Source organism: Ixodes scapularis, unplaced genomic scaffold (genome assembly GCF_016920785.2).
Source record: "Ixodes scapularis isolate PalLabHiFi unplaced genomic scaffold, ASM1692078v2 PGA_scaffold3__209_contigs__length_174095766, whole genome shotgun sequence".
NCBI classification, from domain to species: Eukaryota; Metazoa; Arthropoda; class Arachnida; order Ixodida; family Ixodidae; genus Ixodes; species Ixodes scapularis.
In genome coordinates this window covers 120,909,041-120,934,399 of record NW_024609868.1, presented here as the reverse complement: position 1 = coordinate 120,934,399, position 25,359 = coordinate 120,909,041, and the positions used below count along the sequence as shown (strand labels likewise).

The 25,359-nt window shown below is 48.1% G+C and overlaps 1 protein-coding gene and 1 pseudogene across 1 annotated transcript in view; both read left to right on the top strand.

Annotated features, from left to right (window-relative positions):
* The window catches only part of LOC121837281 (PR domain zinc finger protein 8-like), a 32,208-nt gene extending 13,051 nt beyond the window's left edge, over positions 1 to 19,157 (top strand). The window contains exons 2-3 of the mRNA XM_042292863.1: positions 13,314 to 13,566; positions 18,174 to 19,157. Of these exons, the coding sequence (XP_042148797.1) occupies positions 13,314 to 13,566; positions 18,174 to 19,078 (1,158 nt within the window). The 3' untranslated portion in view covers positions 19,079 to 19,157. The remainder of the gene's footprint in view (positions 1 to 13,313; positions 13,567 to 18,173) is intronic.
* Positions 415 to 1,581, top strand: LOC121837127 (annotated as a pseudogene).
* Positions 19,158 to 25,359: the final 6,202 nt, after the last annotated feature.

The following is a 25,359-nucleotide window of genomic DNA, read 5'->3' as shown; positions in this document are numbered from 1 at the left end:
CCGAGCGAAGACCAGGTCGAGACCCGATCCAGTCGCCGCACCCAAGGTCTACCCCCGGAACACGGACTTCTGCCACCCTGGACCAGGCAGCCAACGAGACCGACGATGGACAACCAGTCGTCGCAGAACCCGTCCGCCGCCGCCGTCGTATACCTTCCCGTCGCACCCCAGACTCCGACGCCATTCCACGGGGAGGTCCACGAGGACGTTGAAGATTGGCTGCAACATTACGAACGAGTTGCTCGCCATAATCTTCAACCTGCCAATCACTCGTCGACAGCACCGTCCTGTCCTGGTATCAAGTTCATCGAGAACCTCGTTCACACCACGTCATCAGCAGGGACATCGACAGCGGCAGCTATAAAGGAGCTCCCCTTGCGACAGCGCGCCAGTGGGCATGGAAGCTCTGCAGCCATGAAGTTGCTCATGTTTTTCGTCCTCCCGCAGTTCCTGAGCGTGTCGGCGCGTGGGTCCCCAACTAACTGGAGTCACGATGACGGCGCGGTTTTCTTCCGGCATCCGGACGACAATCTTCAACCTGCCAATCACTCGTCGACAGCACCGTCCTGTCCTGGTATCAAGTTCATCGAGAACCTCGTTCACACCACGTCATCAGCAGGGACATCGACAGCGGCAGCTATAAAGGAGCTCCCCTTGCGACAGCGCGCCAGTGGGCATGGAAGCTCTGCAGCCATGAAGTTGCTCATGTTTTTCGTCCTCCCGCAGGTTAGTAAACAAAAACCTTGCCATTGTTTTAAATCAGACAATGTTTGCCTTGTTATGCTTCCATGCCCCGAAGCTTGTATTGAGTCTTTTAGAGTTCTGCTGCTGTTGTTGTCTGATGATGTTGAGCGGAACCCAGGTCCCATGTCAAAACCCCAAGAAGAACAATTACTTAGCTTACAAGAAACAGTCGATAAACTTAAAAACAGTCATGCTATACTTCATCAAGAAGTAAACCTTCTAAAATAAAAACAAAAACAAAGTGAACAGACAGTTTCAACACTTGAGGAGCGACTTAACAAACTCGCGAGTGAACTCGACGCGCTAAAGCAGAAGGATACTAGTAGCGCCGCGACTACTGAACCCCAGCTTACTGCAGCCTTAAACGAACTATCTCAGCTAAAAACACGTTGCGATGATGCAGAGGGCAGATCCCGTCGCTGTAATCTTTTATTTTTTGGCATCACCGACGCAGACAAGGAAACGTGGGCTCAGTCAGAGTGCTTGGTCACTAGTTTGTGCTCCGAAAAACTAAACGTGCAAGTTGAATCATCCAGGATTGAAAGGGCGCATCGCCTAGGAGCATTCGACCCTCAGAAATGTCGCCCAATAATAGTAAAGTTTTCTTCGTTTAAAGATAAAGATAGCGTTCTTTCATCAGCCCACAAGCTTAAAGGAACTCGCGTAGCCATCAGCGAAGACTTCCCAATTTCTGTCCGGCTCGCACGCCGTCACCTTCTTGATTTTGCAAAGTCAAAAGGCACCCCCTACAGACTGCGTCATGATAAACGTTTTATAAATGATAAGTGCTACGTATTCGATGCCGCTCTTGGCGCCGTTAAAGAAAAAGACACATAGCCACGCCAGCGCTTCTTCTCGTCGCCCTCTAGGAGTCGACCGGCAAAGCACCATGTTATCACTAAGAAATCTTCAAGTCATTCTATCCTATTTACTAACATTAGAAGCCTAATACCAAAGAGAGACGAAATAATTTCAGTAATCGAAGCGTGTAATGCCGCTTTTGTTGTACTTACAGAGACGTGGCTAAGCCCTGATATATCTGACGTTGAGCTATTTCCCTCGCAACTAAACTTTCGAGTGTATAGATCTGATAGAAAAACTAGAAAAGGAGGGGGCGTACTTTTGGCCATAAAAGACCATATACCATCACGGCTAATACCGCTTACCACTGACCTAGAAGTTGTTTGGGTGTATCTTGGCACAACGCCTTCCGTAATAATGGGTGTGTGTTACAGGCCGCCGGATAATAAAAGAGATTTTGTTATTGAGCTGTATAAATGCCTTTCTGAACTCGCATGTAAATATCCTAACGCTTTAGTTACCCTTTTTGGTGATTTTAATTACCCAAATATTGACTGGTCTACTATTTGTTCTAGCTGTGCATTTTCTCAAGAGTTTATTGACCTTTGTTTAGATTTTAACCTATCTAATGTTATCACTCAACCCACTAGAATTACCAATCGCTGCAGCAACGTACTCGACCTATGTTTAAGCAATGACCTTTCACTCTTCAGCAACGTCACATACTTACCCAGCATTAGCGACCATCTCGTCATTGAGCTAACATTCTCCATCACTACTCCAAAGAAATCACGTTATTCCAAATTCATTCACGATTATGCGAGAGCCGACTACGCATCTATCAACACCAACCTCGAAGAATTTTATCACATATTCTCAGTCAACTTCGCAGAAAGGACGGTCAATGAAAACTGGATTCTTTTCAAAGATAGACTAACATCCCTAATCAAACGTTTCGTTCCACTCACTCGAATTATATCCGATAACACTAACCCTTGGTACGATAAAACAGTTCATTGTCACTCCAACAGGAAAAAACGAGCTTATACGAGGGCAAAGGCTCATAACACTAACGCATCTTGGAACGCCTATCACGAATGCGCTAGGGCCTACAAATCCGCGATTCATGATGCCAAATCCAAATTTTATACTCATGACCTCCCCAACATTTTAACCAATAAACCTAAAAAGTTTTGGAAAGTAATTAACCCAGCACTCTCTCTTCCATTACAATTCGTTGACGAGTATGGCCTTCCCCTTTCTGACGAACATAGTGCTCTTGAAACTAACAACTTTTTTAGCTCGATCTTTACCAATGAAGACTTGTCAAGTATGCCCAACCTGTGCCAACCCCTTCATCCTCCCATGAATCCTATCATGATCGACCACTCTGGTGTACTGAAGGCCATTGAACAGCTGAAGGTGTCTTCTAGCTCTGGCGACGGCCAAATAAACTCGAAAATATTAATAAATACTAAACACGTCTCTTCAACTTTCCTCTGCGACATTTTCTCGCAGTCTCTTCAACTTTCTGAAATTCCATGCGATTGGAAAATCGCTAACGTCATCCCCGTTTACAAAGCAGGTGATCGCCAACTAATCAACAACTATCGCCCCATCTCGCTCACCAGTGTGTCGTCTAAACTCTTAGAGCATATACTCTATTCTAACATAATAAACTTTATAGACTCCCACAGCCTTCTTTTCGAGCATCAGCACGGCTTTCGCAAGTCATACTCATGCGAAACGCAACTAACAGCTTTTCTTACTGACGTTTACTCAAACTTTGATTCTAATAAGCAAACTGACGCCATATTTATTGATTTCTCCAAGGCATTTGACAGGGTCCCTCATCAACGTCTCTTACTGAAACTTAGAAATATTAATATCCATCCCTCAGTCGTCAAATGGATCTCCGAATTCCTCACAAATCGCACCCAGTACTCATCTATTAACAACACCAAATCTACCACCTGCGCTGTAACCTCCGGCGTCCCCCAGGGAACCGTTCTTGGCCCCCTTCTATTTTTAATATACATTAATGATCTCTACCTCAACATCTCCTCTTCAATACGTCTCTTCGCCGACGACTGTGTAATTTATAGACCTATTAATTCAAACCACGATAATCAAATTTTGCAGAATGACCTCGCACTTATAACTCAGTGGTGCCACAAATGGCAAATGACTTTAAACTTTAATAAATGTAAATCTCTATCATTCACCCGCAGTTCACATGTTTCATCCTTTTCTTATCACCTTTCCACTATCCCAGTAGCTACCTGTTCCTCATATAAATACCTAGGCGTTCACCTGACCTCTGATCTGTCATGGACTACTCACATAAATGCTGTCACTGCCGATGCTAACCGTACTCTCGGATTTCTTCGCCGTAACCTCAGACTAGCTACACCTTCAGTAAAACTACTAGCTTATACGACCTTGGTCAGATCTAAACTTGAATTTGCTTCATCCATATGGTCACCATGGCAATCATATCTAACTAACAACCTTGAATCCGTTCAAAACAGAGGTCTTCGTTTTATTTACTCTGACTACTCCCCATACACTAGCATATCAGGATTACGCAAATCTGCTAACCTTGACTTACTTTCTTTACGTCGAAGGGTGTCACGTCTCACTCTTCTTCACAAAATCTTTTACCACAACAACCATCTAAAAGATTCTCTACTATCACCTCCCTACCGTATTTTCCCTCGTTTTGACCACTCATGTAAACTGCGCTCAATTACTTCGTCATCTGTCTCCTATAAAATGTCGACTTTACCATCTGCTATTGACGATTGGAACTCATTACCTGACCTCATTGTAAACATGACTGACACTAACAAGTTTGCTGCAGCCGTTAACCTCTTTCTTTCTGAAATACAAGTATAGGTTGCAGCGTGTTTTTTATTAAATATTTTTGTTGATGTTTTTATTGTGCTCACTCCCTTGTATAATGCCCCCTGGGGCCCTCAAGGAAAATAAATGATGATGATGATGATGATGATGATGATAACGCATGGACTCCGGAGCAGTGCGTTCAGAACGTCTACTTCGCCCTGGAAGGCACGGCACGCACCTGGTTCGAGAACCACGATGCGTCGATTTCGTCCTGGTAAGACTTCCAGGCGGAGCTTCGACGCACTTTTGCAAGCCAGCAGCGACATCAGCAGGCCGAAAAACTTCTTCAAGCAAGAAGCCAAGGGCCAAACGAGAGCGTCACAAGTTTCGTCGAAGACGTTCTCCGCCTCATGAACCGCGCCGACCCAAACGCTCCTGAAGAGAAGAAGCTGCGGTTCCTGATGCGAGGAGTGAAAGAGACCATCTTCGGAGGCCTTGTGCGGAACCAGGGTTGGGCAGAAATACTCAAAAATGTATTTGGAAATACAAATACTGGGATACTTTAAAATAGGTCCTAAAATACTGATACTGAAATATATCTGTAAAAGTGTATCGCGATACGTATCGGAAATACATTTTAAATATAGGCAAAAAGTATTTAGAAATACAAATACAGGAATACATTTTAGGGAGGGCAGAAATACAAATACAGAAATACTGATACTGCAATACATTTTTCAAATTTGAGACCAAATTAGATGAAGCTTAGAGTTGGAAGTGGAAGTTTTTGATCCTGAAATTACTTTCCCGTAGGCTTGGCACTTTGCCTTGAAGATAGTAATTTCGGACGACGAGGAGTCTTCAATGGACTCAGAAAAACGTTCCATCAAGGACTGACCGTGGTCCCTTTCCTGACATCCTGTCTGTCGGACGAGGGATGCGAAAAGACTTCGACCTCTAAATAAATTCTTTGTCATCCTAAATCCCATCAAAACGTCACCACGCCCTTGTCAAATAAGGACGCCCCTGTCAACATTTATCACAAGACGTCATGGTGAAATGAACTGGTATTTTTTATCTGTAGGTGTGGCCTTGAACATGAAACTTTAACACGCTGCTGTATGAAAGGACAATATGTACTTTCGTTGTAGGTTACCTCGTTGAAGATCGTGCAGGATTTTCGAGATTGGTGGACCACCTGAAGCATCCTGGAACACGTCTTATCTTCTGTTACGGTTGAAAAAACGATACGGCGGCATCCCTGTTGTGAAGGTGCTTCCTGCTGACCTTCCGCCACCGACTCACGGATCGCAGTCATCAAGTTTCGCCTTGCATACTCCAAATAGAGACTCCGTGGATTGCGAACTGATATTACCGGCAGAGGTGCGAGCTCTCCGAGAAACAGCGCGCTCGAGACGAGTCGCAGGTGTACGAAGTCTGGGTCGGCACAGCGAGGCCACGTCTCACCTCCTTCCTGGGTTTCGGATCACCAGAGCAGCGGGTCACTTTCACGTCGGCTGATGACGTACCCTTGAGCCGTGCAATATTACGGGCGCAGCCGCAGACGCATTCGCGTATGTGTTGAACTTCACTGCGTGAGTCATCCTACTATTTCAAGTCAACCACCGCCAGGCTCGTGCTGCAAGGGACTGTGATTCAGCTTTGCCGGCTGGGTATACTGTGTACGCTAAGGCAAGAGAGACGGCTAACAGCTGGCTTTGGATGCCCGCAAACAATGACCCAAGAAACCCCTACCTAAGGACCTGCGGCACAAGATGCTCTGACTCCACTCCTGGCACGCCACCTAGTTCGAGTCCCCGACTGCTCAACAATTCTCAGAATAGAGAAGAGGACGCTTATAAAAATAGTTTGGAGAATTGGAAGGAACCTTGGTCAGCATGGTTACAATGCTCTAGCATTGCCTTGACCCTGGTGCCGTCAAAAGTAAAAAAAAAAAAGCGTTCGAATTTTCTTTAGGTTTCCCCCTCCCCCCCCCCCCCCCAAAAAAAAAAAGAACGCTTTTTTGTTTTTCAAGTATTTCTCAAGAAATGTAACGAAATACATTTCACCCTGATTGTATCGGGATGCAAAGGAACATTCAAAATGTATTTCGATACAAAAATACAGATACCGGTGAAAAAATTGTATCGCGATACAGAAATACAGATACGAAATGTATTCCTGAAATACTATCGCGATACATTTGTATCGCGATACTGCCCAACCCTGTGCGGAACCCGCCTATCACCGTTCGAGACTTCATCACCGAGGCAACTAACATCGAACGTGCCCTTCAAGCACGCGCCTCCCACTATCAGAGACTTCCTGGCTTCGCTGCCCCCTCGCCGTACAACAGGAACACCCCGGACATACGCGAGATCATCCGGGACGTCGTCCGGGAGTAAATCAAGAAGCTCCTGCCTGCTACCCACCAGCCTGCTTCGGAGTCAATAGCCGAAGTTTCCGCGAGGAGGTCCAGCGGGCATTCCAACCTGAGGCTCCTGCCAGCGTATCGGCACCCGAGGAGCCCTCTTTGACCTACGCGCAGTAGCTCGGAGACCGGCGCCAGCTGCCCAGCAGTATTCGACGCCACCTCGACGTGTACTACAAGAGCCACAAACCTTCCGACGTGTGGAAGGGCGACCCCAGTTCTTCCGCACTGAACAACCGGCGCCAAGGAAGACGGATGTGTGGCGCACGGCCGATCGACGACCGCTGTGTTATCACTGCGGCGAGGCCGATCATGTGAACCGCCGATGCCCATACCGACGACTCGGGCTGCGCGGATTCCACCCAAACGACCCGCGCCCCCGGTATGGTGAACGCCCTCGGGAGATCGACGAGTATTTGCTACGACCTCAGTCCCCCGAGCCTGCGTCCCGCAGAGAGTTCCAATCGCCTTCGCCACGACGTTCAGCTTCGCCGATGCACCGACCCCGACGTGAAAGCCTGTCGCCCCTCGCTCCTCGCCGAGGAAACTAGGCGCGGCAATTCCTGGAGGTGGAGTTGCCGAAGACGACCGACGTAAAGGGCCTCCAAGAACGACGGAGCGCTCCCACTCTCCCGACGCTACGCATCACAACGACGCTCCTGCTTCGGTGTCCAACAACCTAAACGTTGTTATCGACAGCCTCGACTCATCGGCACTCGTGGACACCGGAGCAGACTACTCAGTCTTGAGTGCGAGGCTCTCCCGCCGCCTTCGAAAAGTCATGACGCCGTGGGATGGACCACAAATAAAAACCGCCGGAGGACACCTGATTACACCAGTCGGGAGATGCACCGCTCGCGTCGAGATTCGCGGCGAAACAAACATGCCCTGTGAAGTTCGTCGTTCTGCAAGACTGCTCGAGGGACGTCATTCTCGGAATGGACTTCCTGTGTGAATACGGCGCCATCATCGACCTTACGGAGAACAAGCTGACGCTTCGGAAGCCTGTCCCATCGGTGGAAAGTCCATTCCCATCAGTGGAAAGTGCAATGCCAATCCTCGGACGAGGGATTGGCATTGCAAGAGGCGTACCCGAGCTCCAGGACGGGCGTACCATAGCCCTTGTCACCAACTTCCGGCAAGAGTCGCAGCACCTTACAAAGGGTACAGCTGTGGGCTACGTCGAGGAAATTCAAGACTCAGCCGCGATCGCCGTGATCTCAAAAGACGCCTCTCCGACGCGGAACAAGACAATCACGTCCTCAGAGCTCGACATCGACCTGTCCCTCCCAGTCCCACAACGACGACAACTTCGTGACCTTCTCGCCGAGTTCAGTGAGTGCTTCTCCGCGTCGTCGAAGGTGCGCCAAACGACGGTTGCGAAACATCGAATAATTACTGATGACGACGCACCCCCTGTGCATCGGCCGCCGTACAGGGTGTCCGTGAAAGAAAGGGAAGCCATCCAGCAGCAGGTACAAGAAATGCTCGACGACGGCATTGTCCAGCCCTCAAGCAGTCCGTGGGCTTCACCGGTAGTCCTAGTGAAAAAGAAAGACGGTACTCTTCAGTTCTGCGTGGACTATCGCCGACTGAACGCCGTAACAAAAAAGGACGTCTACCCACTGCCACGCATCGACGACACCCTGGACTGGCTGCGCCACGCCCGATACTTTTCGTCGATGGACTTGAAGAGTGGGTACTGGCAGATTGAGATCGACGAACGAGATCGTGAGAAGACAGCCTTCGTCACGCCGGGTGGACTGTATGAGTTTAAAGTAATGCCGTTCGGGCTGTTCACAGCGCCGGTAACCTTCCAGCGCGTTATGGACGCCGTCCTTGCCGGCTTGAAATGGCAAAGCTGTCTCGTCTACCTCGACGATGTTGTGGTGTTCGCAAGTGAATTTGACGAGTACCTGAGACGACTGCGAGCCGTGCTACAGGCCGTCAAGGCTGCTGGGCTGACCCTCAAGCCTTCCAAGTGTCGGTTCGCCTATGGCGAGCTGAAATTCTTGGGCCACGTCGTGAGTGCTCAGGGTGTAAGCCCTGATCCCGCAAAGACGTCCGCTGTCGCCGAGTTCCCGAAGCCATCAGACAAGAAGACCGTTCGAAGATTCCTTGGGCTGTGCGCCTATTACAGATGTTTCGTTCGTGACTTTGCGCAAATTTCTGCACCTCTGACGCATCTGACGAAAGACGACGTGCAGTTCCAGTGGGGAGAGGAGCAAGAGCAAGCGTTCGGCGAACTCAAGTGAAGGCTCCAGTCGCCCCCTATCCTCGGACATTTTGACCAGTCGGCGGAGACTGAAATCCACACGTACGCCAGCAATACCGGTCTCGGTGCGGTACTCGTTCAGCGACAAGAAGGGGCAGAGAGAGTAATCGCTTACGCAAGCCGGACGCTGTCTAAGGCAGAACAAAATTATTCAACGACCGACAAAGAATGTCTTGCTGTCGTCTGGGCGATAACCAAGTTCCGCCCGTACTTGTATGGGATCCCGTTTCGCGTGGTCACAAACCACCACGCCCTCTGCTGGCTCGCAAACCTCAAGGATCCGTCCGGACGCCTCGCCCGCTGGAGCCTTCGACTGCAGGAATTCGACGTAACCATTGTGCATAAGTCCGGCCGCAAGCATAATGACGCTGATTGTTTGTCTAGGGCTCCAGTCGAACCTCCAATCTCCGGCGCCGACAACGATGACGACTCCTGTTTTCTAAGCGCAGTTAACGCTACCGACATGAAGGCACTGCAACGCGACGACGCGGAACTTAGCTCCGTGATCGACCACCTCGAAGTTCGAGGAGGCTCTGTCCCACGGGTCTTCTCTCGGGACCTACCGAGCTTTGTCCTGCGGGGAGGCGTGCTCTTCAGAAAGAATTTCGGAACCAGCGAAACTCCCTGGCTACTGGTTGTCCCCGCCAGCCTCCCGGAAGAAATTTTTCAAGCGTGCCACGACGACCCAACTGCCGGACATCTCGGCTACAGCAGGACCCTTGCCCGGATTCGTGACAAGTACTACTGGTCAAAGCTTCCGAAGACCGTCCATCTCTACACACGATCGTGCCATGAGTGCCAGCGACGCAAGAAACCGCCGTCAAAGCCAGCAGGTCTCCTCCAGCCGACTACCCCGCCAACCAAGCCCTTCCAGCAAATTGGAATGGATTTGCTGGGTCCTTTTCCACCGTCGACGATGGGGAACCGCTGGATAATCGTCGCCACCGATTATCTTACTCGTTACGCCGAGACGAAAGCCCTTCCTTCGGGGACTGCTGTCGAAGTCGCCAAGTTCTTCATCGAGTCCATCGTCCTCCGGCATGGCGCCCCCGAAGTACTGATCACAGACCGAGGGTCATCGTTCATGGCACAGCTGACCCAAGAGATCCTTCGTCTAAGCCACAGAAAACACCGTCGAACAACGGCATACCATCCGCAGACCAACGGGTTGACGGAGCGGCTCAACAAAACAATCGCCGACATGGTCTCTATGTACGTCGACGTGGAGCACAAGACCTGGGACGAAGTGCTGCCCTACGTCACGTTCGCCTACAACACAGCAGTGCAAGAGACCACAGGAGTGACGCCCTTCCAGCTGGTGTATGGCCGGGCGGTGACGACTATGCTAGACTCTATGTTGCCGCACGAGTAGTCGACGACGGGAGCGATGACGCCCAGGTGGTTGCTCAACGGGCAGAAAAGGTCCGCCAGCTATCCAAACTACGAATTCAAGACCACCAACATGTCGACCAGCAATCTTCGCCGGTGTGACGCCCACTTTCAACCCGGAGACCGGGTATGGGTCTGGACACCAATACGGCGCCGCGGTCTCTGCGAGAAGCTTCTCAAGCGCTACTTTGGACTCTACAAGGTTCTTCGCCGTCTCGGGGACTTAAACTACGAGGTTCTTCCCGACGGAACTAGACCATCAAGACGACGCCAACCACGACCCAAAGTAGTCCACGTTTTGTGCCTCAAGCCGTATTACGAACGATGGAACTTTGAACTCTCGTCAAACCGTGAACTGTGACTCACGATTCTGCTATCCTTTTGTTGTGGCTTTGTGTTTTATGTTGCATCGGGACGATGCACTTTTAAAGGGGGGCGATAATGCCGCGCGCAGGGGCTGAGAAAGCAACGCTCGATCACGAACCTCTAGAAAGTCCTCGTTTATTCTTGTTCCAGACGTAACTTCTATCGTTTATCCCTGCTTTTGTTGTTCCAGAAAGTGCGTGCTCATTCTCGCCCCGAGCGCGCTACGCTCGAACTTTCTCCGCCGAATCTTCGAGATAGTGACTCACTCTAGATAGGAGGCCGCCCGCGACCTTGCCGAGTCAGTTTCGCCCCAGCGTTCGACTCTGCTGCTACGCCGACTTCGACGCCCGCGACGCTCTGTTATTATCTTTTATACCCTTTTATTTTTGGCACAAGCTCACCACATTAAACGTTTATTTATTCCTCTTTATTTCTTGTTTATTGGTCACCACCCTTGACAATATTGCCTACATTTTTTTTGTCACGTGGTTGATTTGTGGTCCTTAATTCTAATACCGTGGCGCTATTCTGCGACAAAATATTAAAGTTTCAAAACTCTCAGAACGTTGACCGGCTGTAGTGTGGAAAACAATTGAGATTTTGACTAGACCGTTTTTCGCTCTCTCACTCCGCTCCATGGAAAGCGGAGTCGCCATTGCGCATGCGCAGTCCGCTCTGGGATTTGAGCGTGGAACGACAGCTCCGCTTTCCTCGCCGTTTTAGGAAGCATTTTCCACTTTCAGTAAAGTTTCAGTAGAGGCTCTTCTTTTGGAAGGGAATTCGAAATGGGAAATGGGAGCTCGCACTGGGATGCATGCCTGGGAGCGCGCTTGGCCAGTATTAACCTCGCTGCACTAAGATGACTGAGCGTGCTTCATTTGAAACGGCGCCCTCCAGGGAACGTTTCACGGTGGTCGAGCACCTCTGCCTGCTTCGGGAAAGCGCTGGCCACAATCCTTTCGCGGCCTCTGAACGGTGGGATCAAGTGCTGCCTTGTCGAAGCCAGCGGGTGAGATTTGCTATGCGAGCAATCCGCGAACGAGCAGATATCTGGTTAGGCTACTTCAAGCATCTAGGCACTGCAAATTAGCGAACGTGAGTGCGTCATTCATAACTCTTCTTTTTTTTATTTTCTCGATGAAATGATGTCTTTTTTTTTCATATACTTCGCCTAGTGTGCATAAACCTTGGTGTTTATGCACACTACGCGACACCGTTAGCGCAAACAATCCCTACCATGTTTCTTTCTTTTTTTTTTCATTGTAAGTCTGAGGGTCTGCCATCAACCTATTGGCGTAGAAGAAAGCGCTCGTGGCACTAATCTCAGCGACAAAATGTGAGCGCGATCAATTGCTGGAAAATAAATGAACTGAACATAAAAGCGCCTTTATCGTGTTCGTGTTAACAGTGACGCGCAGTGTACGTATCTGCCTTGGGGAATGACATGACAACATTTTGCTTCGCTACACTTTTTTGGGGGGTTTTCTTTTTTAAGTGCGTTTTCCGGCTCGGGCTTCTACCTAGTTCTAACCTCACTCGTGCTACGGTGTTTTTCATAGGTGCAATGGAAGGCCACGCGATACAGGCTACTTTTATAATGCTGGTGCCAACAGTAACACTGTAATTTGATTAGATGCGATAGTCACACATATGAGCGTTGTTAGTAAATGTTGTTCTGATTTGATTAGATGAATTGCAGTTTAGTTGGGCAAGTATTTCGCTCAGTGCAAAAACTTGGGTATTATTTACTGCGATCAGCTTGGACACTTAGATATTGAGCCAACAAAACAACAACAAAAAATATGTTAGACCTCCCTGTATTATGCCCATGGTCTCTGATAGGGTCCGTCCAGCTGACAAAATATGCCGTTTGCGCATATCACTGCTTGGTTACTTTACGGCATGCACCCTCTTTTGAGCAGAAAAGTATGGCTTCTGGTTCTTTGATGGATATCATATGGGCGGGCAGTGCGGTCAGCGACACCCCAACAGTTGTAAAAGGGTGCTTCCTTGTCTTTGACGGCCTAATAAAGAATACAAAAAGGCACTCTTACAACATGGCAAGATTTAAACACCACCAATATATGAGAAATTGGACTTGCTACTTATAAAAAATAAAATGAATTTTTATGGTATGCTTGTAAAACAGTGTGTACTGCAAATAAAAATGAAAGCCGTTTACAACTCCCTGTAACGCCGAATCAGAGTCCAACTCTTGAGGAGGAGGAAGGAAGGGTACTGAGGGTCACGTGTTCTCGGGGGGGGGGGGGGGGGGGGTCACGTGACACCCCAGATAAATTGTTCCGCTAGATTTAGCGGGGAAGTGGCCCGAGCCCACCTCGAGTGCCAGACCTGCATGCGCATCTGCGAACATGCAACTCGTTTGTTCCGGAAGCATTCTGCGCCATCTATGAGGAAAAGGGTACAAATAAACAGCGGTTGAATCCGTAATCTGCGCAGGCTCTGACGGCGTGGCGCGGCGCTTCCGAGCCTCGCGAAGGCGAAGAGGAGCGCGGCCGCTGGCTGTGCCAGCTGCCTCCGGCCCGGGACTCCCAGGAGCAGAACGTGGAGGTGGTGGCCCACGGAGGACAGATCCAGCTCAGGGCCACCCGGAGTCTGCAGGCGGGAGAACCGCTCCTCGCCTGGTTCGGCAGGGAACTGGCCGACCTGCTGCGCCTGCCCAGCATCCCACCTTCCTCGAGGACCGGCCACGGTGAGAAGACAACGTCTGGCATGCTGCCGAGTCAATACCATCAAAAAATACGAGGATTGCAGCCTGTCCTTGTCTAACGTCATCATTAAATGAGAACGGCAAGGCGCTTCTTCTTTCGAACGCCCGTCCTCCATCACGCGTTCCATGCCTTCCGCCGTGCTTTGGCTGGGCGTTCGAGGAGCACGACACGCCTAAGCGTTGTCGAAGGTAGCAAGCTCGCGCTGGAGGCGTGACAGCGGGAGCTCTTCCCCGGCGTTCTCACCTCGTCGATGACTATTATATACCCCGTTCACCCTTAAGCTGATACTAGAAGTATCAGCTTAAGGGTGAACGCTGGCTTCCTCAGTGCTTCGGTCGCGCGTGCCTGCGCGTTTACACTTGCGTTAGCGGGGGCAGAAAGCTCGCGCTGAAGGCGGAGCTTCTGGTCTCAGCCAGGATGTCTAGCAAATGATTATGTTGGAATTCCCTGACTTTTTCAGGTTTTCCCTGACAATTTCAGGTAAAATTCTCTGACCACTGTAAAGGCGATTAAATATATAAGACCATTACAACACAGGGCATTGAACATTGAGAGGATCATTTTGCACGGGCTTCATCCAGTTTACATATTCGGAAATATTCGGGTTCGTCTAATCCCAATTAAATTAGCACTTTCTTGCCGCCGACATGGTCAGTGAAAAGGACACTTTCGGAAACACGATAAAAACGCGACGCTCAACCGCGCACTTCAATAACCGAATGGCAGCATGGCCGCCAGATTCACACTTTCAGAAAGTTTCGGCTTAAGGCGTGGATTGGGGTCTGCGGCTTTACCATTTGTTACTAAATCTTGTAGCTCTAACTGGATCTAGCCTAGTGTCGCGACTACAATCCAATCTAAGGCTTGGATTGGATTTGTCGGCTGTTCCCTTTCCATCGGGTAGCACACTCTACATCGAGTGAGCAGAGCCCGCGATACGCTCTAAGCAGAATTTATAGCCTATTTTTCTGCCCCCAAGCTCTCAAGTCTGCTCAATGCACTCAATGGTGTTTCCGGCTCAGTTTCCCTGACTGGGCTCACTTTTTGACAATTTTCCTGACAGTTCCCTGATTTTTCCCGGCTATTCAAATTCCCCAGACAATTTCCGATTTTCCTGGTTTTCCCGGTCGCTAGACACCCTGCGAGTGAGCTGAATGGTATAGCAACGTGCGCGACCAAAAGCGTCGCATGCGGTCAGATTTCCACGATTGGCCAAACCATGGGCATTAGAGCATTTTCAGACTGTCAACTTCGATGGTGCTAGTCTCAAAATGCGATGACCCTTAGCTTCCACAGTGTTTTTCTTTTCTTTAAACGCACCATTAAACTTGTCATTGCAACTGTTGGTAAGTAGCCGGAGTAACAACCCGTGACGTCAGGGCGAGGCAAATCCTGGTCGTGACGTCACGGATAAAAACCGTAAGGGGGCACCACCGAAACATTTCGGCGCTAATAGTGGGTGCACGCAGCGCCGGCAGTGCACTGTTAGCAGACGACGACACCAAGATGCATGCGTCTGCCGCCTTGCTGCATACCCTTGCCGAGCTTCAGTGCGTTCCCCGGTTGGGGCGGGCCTGGAATCCACCAATAGGGACGTAACGCGCGGGCCTCGTTTTCTAGCTGGTACAGGCTGAGCACACGAAAATCGCAAACAAACCCCCTTCCCCCTCCCCCCACCAAGAAACCAAAAAAAAAAACAAAAAAAACGCCAACAACTTTGGAAGAGAAAGCAAAGCCCAGTTGCCATTTCCTTCATTTCCGATAACCGACCTTCCACTAATCTAACAAGTTTAAACAATCTGAAAATGCTAAAAGTGAAAAAAACAGCGCGCTAGAACGAGAACTAGGAGAAGCAAACCAACTGCAAGCGCTGAATTGCGACTGAATTTTAATATAAAATCACGAACACGCAGACCAACGAAAAAAATGTAGTACATTGATGTTATCAGCCATTCGATTCCCTCTGTGAAACGCTATCTCGCATGTATACTCTAACCTACCTAACTGATGGTGAGGTGACGCTCGTGCTTGGAGCGTGCGATTAACTTTCTATGTTGATACTTGAAAGGTGCGCTGTCGTACGTAATGCCTCTTTGATTAATTATTTCTTTTTTTTTTACAATATTATCGAGGCGTTCACCACACAGTATTGCCTAGAGGTATAGCGTACAATCTAGAAGTCTTACGTAGGTTTATACTTATTTTCAATTATGCCGATTCAGATGGACATTTGTCCTAAGTTCATCGAAACAGGATCGTTAATATTCTCAACTTTGCACGCAACAGGAGCCTTTAAATTTGTTAGAGCGTGTTCCAAAACCTGCTATGTTGGGTTTATACTACACGTAATATTGTCATGATTTTGTCACAATTGATGAGACGACCAAAAACTGAAGCAAACTAAACGTTTCATGGCGCGAACTTGGGCCTAAAACGAAATTAAAAAAAGGCTAGCGTCGCAGGCGTCGATGGCGGCGAAACCGACGGATCGAACGCCGGAGCGAGACTGACTGCGGCTCGCGCGCGGATCTTCTTATGTACACGCGTTGGCTTCTAGAACAATCGGAGTAGAAAGTTCGGCGCGTCGAACATTCGTACCTCGAACAAGCCCAACAGGGTTCTTAAATTTACTAGAAAATTAAACTGAAAGAATAAATAAAAGACGCACAATTCCCAGGAATCGAACCCTTGCCTCCGCACAAAATTCAAGCGCGGTAACCACTCGGCCACGCACGCGCTTTTTTCCTTTTCTTTTTTTTTTTATTGCAGAGGCAAAATTTAAACAGTCAAAACGTTAAAAATGGTCTACAACACTTTTTGTAGAGCACATTAGAAACCTCTCATCTTAAGGAGAGGCTCACAAATGCCTAGCCAGTCGGGCTTCGGCTCACGGTTTGAAAGAACATTTTCTACTCGCCTAATGAGGCTGAAAAAGTAATATCTCACTTCTTTAGCATTGGGGTCGGCGTGGCGGACCGCCATGCGCGACCTCCATATGCTACACAACCCAAGCAACATAACCAAATCAAATGGAACACCATTGTCATTCGTTACGTTCAAGAAGCGAATGCCGGATGGGCTAATGCACAACTGTTTCTTCAGTGTGCGTTGGAGGACGTCCCAAAAAAAACTGCATCCCAGCAAAAAATAAAAACGTGTTCGATGGTTTCTGGTTGTTTACATACAAGACAGTCAACCGACCATGGCACATAGATTCCTTTTTCCCTGAGCCATGCCTTAACGGGCAGAGTGTTGGTGTGCAGTTTAAAAAAGAAAGATTTAACGGATGGAGGAACACACATTCCCTTGACCCGCTTTAACAGATCGTGGCCACCGGGACAAATGACAGCTCTATAAAGTGGTGTCAGGAACAGGCTCATCACCAAGTCACATGCTAGCGTTTTCTTGCTCACAACAGACAGGTAGTCTAAAGAAAAACGGGCGGATGAAAAATAAACTGTGTCAACAACCTCTTTCTGGTATCCAACAAGCCTATTTGGCTGACCACCATGTGACGAGACAAGGAATGACGGCAAGTGAGGGGACAAATTGGTTTGGATGAACGTGCGTATGAATAGGTGCTCTCGATCTCCTAGAAAAATAAACCGAGAAACGAGTTGTTTAACGAACAAGTGAGATAGTCTCGGCCACGCACGCGCTCGCTCACCGATGCGCGTAATCAGATCAAAATTAGAGTAGCGATTCGTATAAATATGAACACAGGATTGTCGACCGTTTGGTACCGGCGACGTTACGGGGCGGCAGCCATGTCAACCTCCGCACCTTATCTCGCTTCATAATAAAAAAAAAAAAAGACTGGGAATAGATAACAAAACTGGCAATCACACAAACTCGGCTTCACTCGGCCCGTACGTAATTTCTTGTCTGTTCCCAGTCTCGGATTTTCCGTTATGGAGTTAGTTCACCGGCTTGCCTGCGCTTTTTCAATATTATCGTATCTCGCTCTCTGCCGCTCTTGACTGGCAAAACGCATACGTCATCACGACCATTGATTCATGATGCTCTCAGTATACGAAGAAGTTGAGGATCGTTCATCCACCCTCGCATTAATTGTGGCTGTGACTGTAGGTTGCACCTTAGGACTTCAAAATACCCTATTCAATTCCTCCCAACGGAAGCAAAACGGAATGTTTTGGCTGCTCGCGGCCAGTCACGTGCTCATAACGTTTTCACTTAGGTGGAAATCTCGCTCAAACGCTCGCTTGGTCATATGACTGGAATTCGGTGGAAATTAGTGTATTGCCAAAATAGGGAGGAAGAAGAGAGAGGGGGGTAACATACTTTAAACAGTGAGTCAACTGTTTCCTAGTTATTACAGTCGTATGCCATTTAACTGTTGCCAAATGGTCAATGAAAGCAGCCAATTGTGCCGCCGGTACTACAGATTTGGGAAGGAATCGCAGCAACGTGTTTTGGCGAATGGTAGCAAATGTTGCCTATTTTCGCTTGTGATGTCGGAAGCGACTGCACAGCTGAGACGATTACACAGTGCTGCCTGAGAAAAGCAAAGCAAAAAAGCACATAACTAATTGTGTTTTTTTTTTTTGTTTTTGTTTTGGTTTTTCAGCGGGAGAAAAGACCTACCGCTGTCCGCTGTGCAGCGACCTGTTTTCACATCCGCATCCAGTCATCTCCCACCTCATGTACCGCTGCCCAGCGCGGCACCACGCCGCCGCCTCGCTGCTGCCTCCTAGTCCCGAATTGAGCCCCGACCTGAGCGCCGAGCCCGGGTCCAACAGAAAGCCGGCCCTGACACCGGAGCCCAGGAGGGTGAAGGGCTTCGACATCGCCTCGCTGACGGACACCAGCCTGGACCTCAAAGGCAACCCCGCGCGGGTATCTCTGGACTCCTCCAAGTCTCCCGCTCTCGACTACTCGTCCTCGTCGTCCCTGCCAGATGACCTATCCTTCAAGCGGCCAACCAAGAAGCGCAAGTCGGACGAAGACAACGCGCCGGCTTCGAGCGCCTTCAAGAAAGTGGACAAGACGGACAGGTCTCCTGGATTGTCTCCCATCGCCGGCGGCTTTCCGTTCGCCTTCCCTTATTCACTGCCCTCTTCAAGTCCCATCTGCGGTCAGTTCCCGTTGCTTCCTGTCTTTGGATCGCTCTTGGACTCAAAGCTCGAGGAAGAGCTCATCGACAAGGCGTCTGCGACGAGCGCTGCAGCGGCCGCTGCCGCGGCGGCGGCTGCGGCGGCCAGGAGGTTTCTTCCGACGTCCTGTAGCTATCCCGTGCTGCCTTATCTCCCGCCGTCTCTAGCAGCACTCTCGCTCCCATCGCAGAACTGGTGCGCCAAGTGTCAGACCAGCTTCCGGATGACTAGCGACCTGGTATACCACATGAGGTCGCACCACAAGCGTGAGACTGATCCCGCTAAGAAAAGGCGGGAGGACAAACTGCGCTGTCACATTTGCCACGAGAGTTTCCGCGAGAGGCATCACCTCACCAGGCACATGACTTCGCACCAGTGACTTCTGTCGCTCTCCAAGTCGTCATGACGTGTGGTGTGTTGTGAAGTTGTATTGACAAAAACTGCAGCGTACCTGCTTTCTGGGCCTGTGACAAGACGTTCCCCCTTCCACGAGGGTTCTCGGGTCAGCTAACGTTCTAATGTAACATGTAGTAGCCTTTTCATGCGCTTTCCGTGGTTACTCTCGCATTTCGAGGTATTTGTGCAAAGGACTTCGTCGTCACGAATAAGGGAGAAGTAACAGTCGGCAATGTTTCGTACACACACGTTCTGCATATTGAAAGGGCTTTTAAGGGAAGAACGGTGGTCGTGGCTAATGTCACTGGATCTTGGGACGATTTCTTCAAACTCCCCATGGCCGTTATTTTGGTTCATGAAATGAGAAGTTTCTTTTTGACCTCCTCATTCTTGGTGAGCCGAATCAGATTCGCTGGTGACGGGTAGCTTTATAAAGACGTTTCTGGAATAGCAGGATTTTGTTATCCCGACACCGGCGAAACAAGCGCACATCTTCGCTTCGCCACCACTTGCGGCGCTGGTGCTTGGCGGCATTAAAACAAAAAATCTGTCTTTAACTACGAAAAGAAAATAATATAATTTACACAGATCAATGTAAATCAGCATGATTAATAAATGGATTTCAAGCACAGCGCCTAGGACCCTTATATTGGCGAGGAACGCTTTCAGTACGACGCTGCTCCATAGCAATTTCGGTGCGACTGGTTAAGAACGACCCTTTCGAAGCTTCGAAGATTTGGATGAACCAAAGTGGCGGTTTCCATGGCAACTGAGACCAATCAATTAATCACCTTGCGAGGTTTCGTCGTTTGTATGTTAGTATCCTTTTGTGTCTGGCTAGCAGGCGGGGAAGGCAATGGCGCTACTTTCCCTGGATCCAGTAACATTGGTCGTGGCATCGCCTGACTAGGAAAGCATCGCACGGAAGGTGAAGTGTTATATTCGTGTTATATAAACCACCGTATTGTTAGTTTTACGACATCTTATCTGGTAAAGTTTATTTATTATTCATTTATTATCACTACCTGGCCCAGTCTTGGCCTTGGTAGGAGGGGCACAGCGTAACATCGTTGAAATGATTGCAACAAAAATGACAAGACGATGCGAGACATTGAACAATGTAACACCAATACACCATGCAGTGAAAGTACAGGTATAAAAAATTTAACAAAAGTGAACTCAGTTAAGTTAGAGAAAATCAAGTTTGAAAAAATAGGATAGATTCCAGTGTTCTCACTTGCCGAAAGTCGCTGCGGCAGTCCGAAAGTATCAAAGTTTATTATAGATAAATGTATAATTTCCTGGGTCAAAATAATAGAGTAACAGAAAAAAAATTTTAAATCGTGAGCGATGATTATGCTTCCAGAGTCACTGTCATTGAAATCGAATGTGAGAACAATCGGCATTGAACGAAAGAAAATTTCCAATACCTCAATGACTTCAATAACGTTGAACTTAGATCCATATTCCAACCCACTTAAATTCCTTGGTTTCTTTTTTTCAATTTTTGTGTAATCTATATCTAGTAGTCGTTATAATTGAAGTTGTACTTAGTGCTTATCGGAAAGCAAGCAATTTTGTATTTAATTTTATATGTCACCTGTATGACATATTGAACCTTTTTATTTATTTGTGTATCCGCTTTAACTAGGATGCATACATATGTGACGGTTTTCCGAAGTGGGTGGACGCAACGCACAATAAGCAAAAATAATGATTTTACAAAAAAAAGTGTAATATGACCAACAATATCAATTTTGGAAGTTGTGGGTTTTCTATGTCAGGAAAACAGTGCTCCTATCCTTGCTATCAGCTTGAAGGTATCGGTGTTACTCTGACTGCGACTTGGTAATACATGGCCCCCTTTTACCAAAACCAAATGTCCAGATGCAGTGCACAAACCATTTGCCTAGCAAATTATCCTTATATCTTCAGCATGTTAATTCTATGGATTTACGCCGCCAAAACAACCATAAAATTGTCTGGGCAGTGTTGTGAGCAGAAATTTTGCACCAAGGGGCTCAAGCACTTCAGCGGAACTCACGTAGTGAAATTTTTAAGCATTGCTCTTTCAATGTTAAACTAACTCCTTTGAAATGCTAAATGAATATCCTATGACAAACGAAAAACGTTTGTACTAATATGTTGAGAAGTAAAGTACCTGCAGTATGTACTTCAGTAACGTAAACATCCTTTGTCGCAGTTTCTTGCTTGTAATATTCCACCTTTACCAGCAATAGCCGGCTGGGTTGTTCCCAGGCAAAGCACCGGCCTACATGTCCCCAGGTGACGGATTCGAATCCCGGCCGCGGTGTGCGCAATCAGACGCAGGCTTATTGCGGAGAAGGCACCACGTCACCGAGATTCGGGTAACAGAGGAGGCTGAGGATTCCTTTCGACCACCTCCCCAGGTGGTCGAAAGGAATCCTCAGTTCTCCACTGAGGCGTAGCAGATTCTCTTTAGCCACCAAACTTGACTGACATTCGCAAGCTGGTCTGCGCTCAGTGGCATGAACTTTCAAAAGGTATTTATGAAACAGTTTTGAGAAAATAATTATCAGGGTATCAAAATTTCTAAAAAATTAAACAGTTCACATTGTTTAACTGCCTAAAAGGTGGATATGTCGTGTCTACCTCACTGCATGCAACATGTTCATGTACACCAAGGGTCGGTAACCTTTTGCAGCGGCGGGCCGAGTCGTCACAATGCCGATAAAGGGGGGGGGGGGGGGGGGGGGGTGCAGACGGCAATTTGAAAACTGTGTGTGTGTTGGGGGGGGGGGGGGGAGGGGGGGATCGAAGACGTTCTCTACCGAAGTATGAGGATGCCGGACAATGTCAATGGGAAGTGCTCCTTGTCAATGTCAATGGGAAGTGCTCCTCTAGCCCCATTTGGTGTCAAACTGTGCAGTCCTCGAGTCTGTGTGAGCACTGAGGAAGCGGCAGGGGGGGAGGGGGCTCTGGTGTCGTGACGGGGGCCGTATGAAACTACCTCGCGGGTGCCAGGTTGCCGACCCCCGATATAAACCAAGAACCGAAAATTACTACAAGACGTACCCGTTGTCACTGAGAGCTCAAAGCAAGCACTAGCAGACCCTGATGGTATTATTACTTCACAAAAATCAGCGTTAATTTTTGTATCTTTACGTGAATAGTACTCTGTATGTGTATTATATCTGTAAATTCTGGTGTGGGGGACGCCCCTTGTAGCCAGCCACAAACTCCGCAGTCCGGATTCAATATCCTACCTTTGTTAACGAGTGGCTTTCAACTGTTGGCGTTCATTTGTTCTGTTGGTATCATGAGAGATTCTTTTACCCCTGCCTTTCGACAACGCTGGAAAGCTGGTTCTCTCACTTTTGCCATGGTTTCAACGCTCACTTTGAGAAGAACGAATGTGGGAGTGTGCTTCTATCGTAGCGGCGTCAGAGGCCTGCAATATGTCGCCCTATTCCCGAAGGAAGGGGTACAGAGAGTACCGGGTCAGTCTGGTGACCTTATTTGTCGTAGGGTTGAAAGTCAATAAATATCATTGTTGTTGGTACCAGTTTGTCTGTTGACCAGTTCCATTAGGTAAACGAATTCTCGCAACGGCTGCATTACCAGTGTGAGTGATCCTCAGTGACACCACGGATTTGCAGGTAAGCACTGAATATGTTATTCAAATTTCAACTAAATTGCTATTGACAAATGCTTTTTTTAATAAAATTATCGGTACATAAATGCGGTCTAGAATCCTGTTATTAATGCGCTATAGAATCCTATCATTAGGGAGTTTTAGGGAACCGTTTTGGCACATTCCATACGGTGCGATGGGCCGTCCGGTACAAACTGCGAATATGGGAGTCTTCTGCGCTAGCGCATGCGCAGTTCGTACCGTATCGGTTGTGCAAAAACGGTTCCCTAAAACTCCCTTCTATTAGCTGCGGCACAAAGCGCAACATGTTTGTGAACATATTTGTGAACATACACGGCCAGTTTCGCAGAATGTCCGCGGCGCATTCCATGGCACTAAGAATGTGGTCTCTCTTTTTTCTCCCTTTTTTACGGCTCCGGGTGGTTTACTGTTTTCGCGTCGATTTCGCAGGCTTAGTCAATAAATAGAAGGCTATGATTTGATGAAGTTCTTCGCGTTATTGTTTTAATGTGTAAGGCGCTCTGGGAACATCTAATACCATTATTCCTTTGGGAACGACTTTTTCAAGAAGGGGTAATGACATTTCCTGACTAGTGTGACTGTCCCATCCTCGAGAGAGAGAGGGAGAAAAAACATGCAAAAAACAAAACCGGATTCTTTTTTTTTTTCCTCTCTCTCTCTCTGCTATAACAATTTCATTTACTCTCCCTGGAATAGAACTCTTCGGATGAAGGAACTTCGGAACAAAGTCGTTACGCACCAACGCAATAAAAAGAACACGCCCAGATCAGAATGATATCGCGTCGACAAATATTAAAGAAAATTCAACATTTCAAAACAATCACGACGAAACAATCTCAACAGAGAGAGAGAGAGAGAAACAAGAAAAAGATATAATCTGCAACCGTTCACAGCGGGCGAATAAGAAGAGAGACATTGCTGATGCAGCATAATTTTCATTCTCGTCGTCCATCTACTGTATTTATACCAAAAATAAAAATAGAAAACTTTCCGAATATTGACTGAGCGTGAGAGCAGCCTTATTAGCTTCTCCCCAGTTACTCCCCGAGTGATGGACGCAAGAGCAAATGCTCGCTCCGATTCGTTCTCATCGATCTGCACGGATGGGCTGCGCTAACGACGTCGCAGTTCCCTATCGGGCTTGAAGCGGGGAGCGAAAGGAGTCGTTCTCCTCTTCCACCGCATTGTCTCGAAGCGTAGTACATCGAAGGGGTCGTTTTCCTCCGCCTCGGTAGACGTCTGTGTCATTCTTCGTCCGGCCGTGGCCAAAGCTAGCCAGGAATAGCACACGCATAAAAAAACAACGAGAGCCGTGACAATGAATTTTTTTTTTTTTGGCGGGGATTGATTGGCTATAACCGATCACAAAGTTGACTGCTGTCAGACTTTTCACGTTTTAGTGTATGTTTATTTATTGATGCCCACCAACAGCAACTTCCGATGGTGCACATCACCACACAGACTAAAAGAGAAAAACACACACATATCAAATACTAACATTAGGCACGCAAGGATGCCGAACTTCAAGAGCGTAAAACGAAACCACATACCTACTATAGGCCTGCCAATACTAAGTTTCAAAAATAGCTCAGTGCGCAACGGGGTATAGCTTTTATCGGCATGGTTTTTAGAGGCAAGGCATTATTTTATATCGAAGCGATAGGCTGGCACGTACCTTGCCTGTGGTTCCGTTGGTGTTGGTAGCGAGGCCATTCAAGAGAGCGTCAACAATGGAGCGCAGCTGTTACTTTGACTTCACGGCGCACACGACCAATGATAGGGGGCTGCGGGAGGGCGGGAGGGTAAGCGGTTTACCCACTAACACGCCCCCACCCCCCTCTTCCCCTCCGCAGCGTAGGAATGGCGCTGTGTAGTGGGGTAGAAAATGCGTATTAGTACAGGGTGTCTCAAATTGCAGCCAGGCTCTTTAAATTGGCCGCAAAAATCGGTTTCTTAACCCATCGCGCTACGATTTTGTGCAGCATTGCCCACAGGTGCTGCATTTATTGTTAATAATATTTCCGAAGAGCGGATTTACCCAAAATAAAAAAGCAAAAAATAATAAATAAAAATGTTTAACTCTTATGGAAACGCAGCGAAGCCACCGGTCTTCAAATAACAGGGCGCCCTATTGTTCGAAGACCGCTAGCTTCGCTTCCATAGGAGATCAGATTTTTTTTATCTTTTTAGTTTTTCCTCAGATAAGATCGCTCTTTGCAAATTTTATAAACAAAAATGCACTAGCTGTGTGCAACGCTCAACGAGGTATAGGGCCTTAGAGTGATAAACTGGCAGCTGAAAGTGACCCCCAATTGGCCGCCGCCATGTTGTACAATTTTGACCACTAGACACGTGACCAGGCCAAATCCTATGACGTAACCAGACCAAACCTTTGGCGTCAACGATAAGATGGCAGCGCCCAGTGCGTGTCGGAAGCGTTGTGGGCGTTGGTCGGAGTGTGTGGATTTCGTGTGCGGAATTCGGTTTTTCAGGGTTTTTGTGTGCTCTCCCGCGTAGGAATAACGTGAAGTACGAGGGAATGAGGCTTTTATTTTTTATTTAATTCAGGGTAAGCCAAATTCGGTCCCGTGCTTCTCGTACGGGCT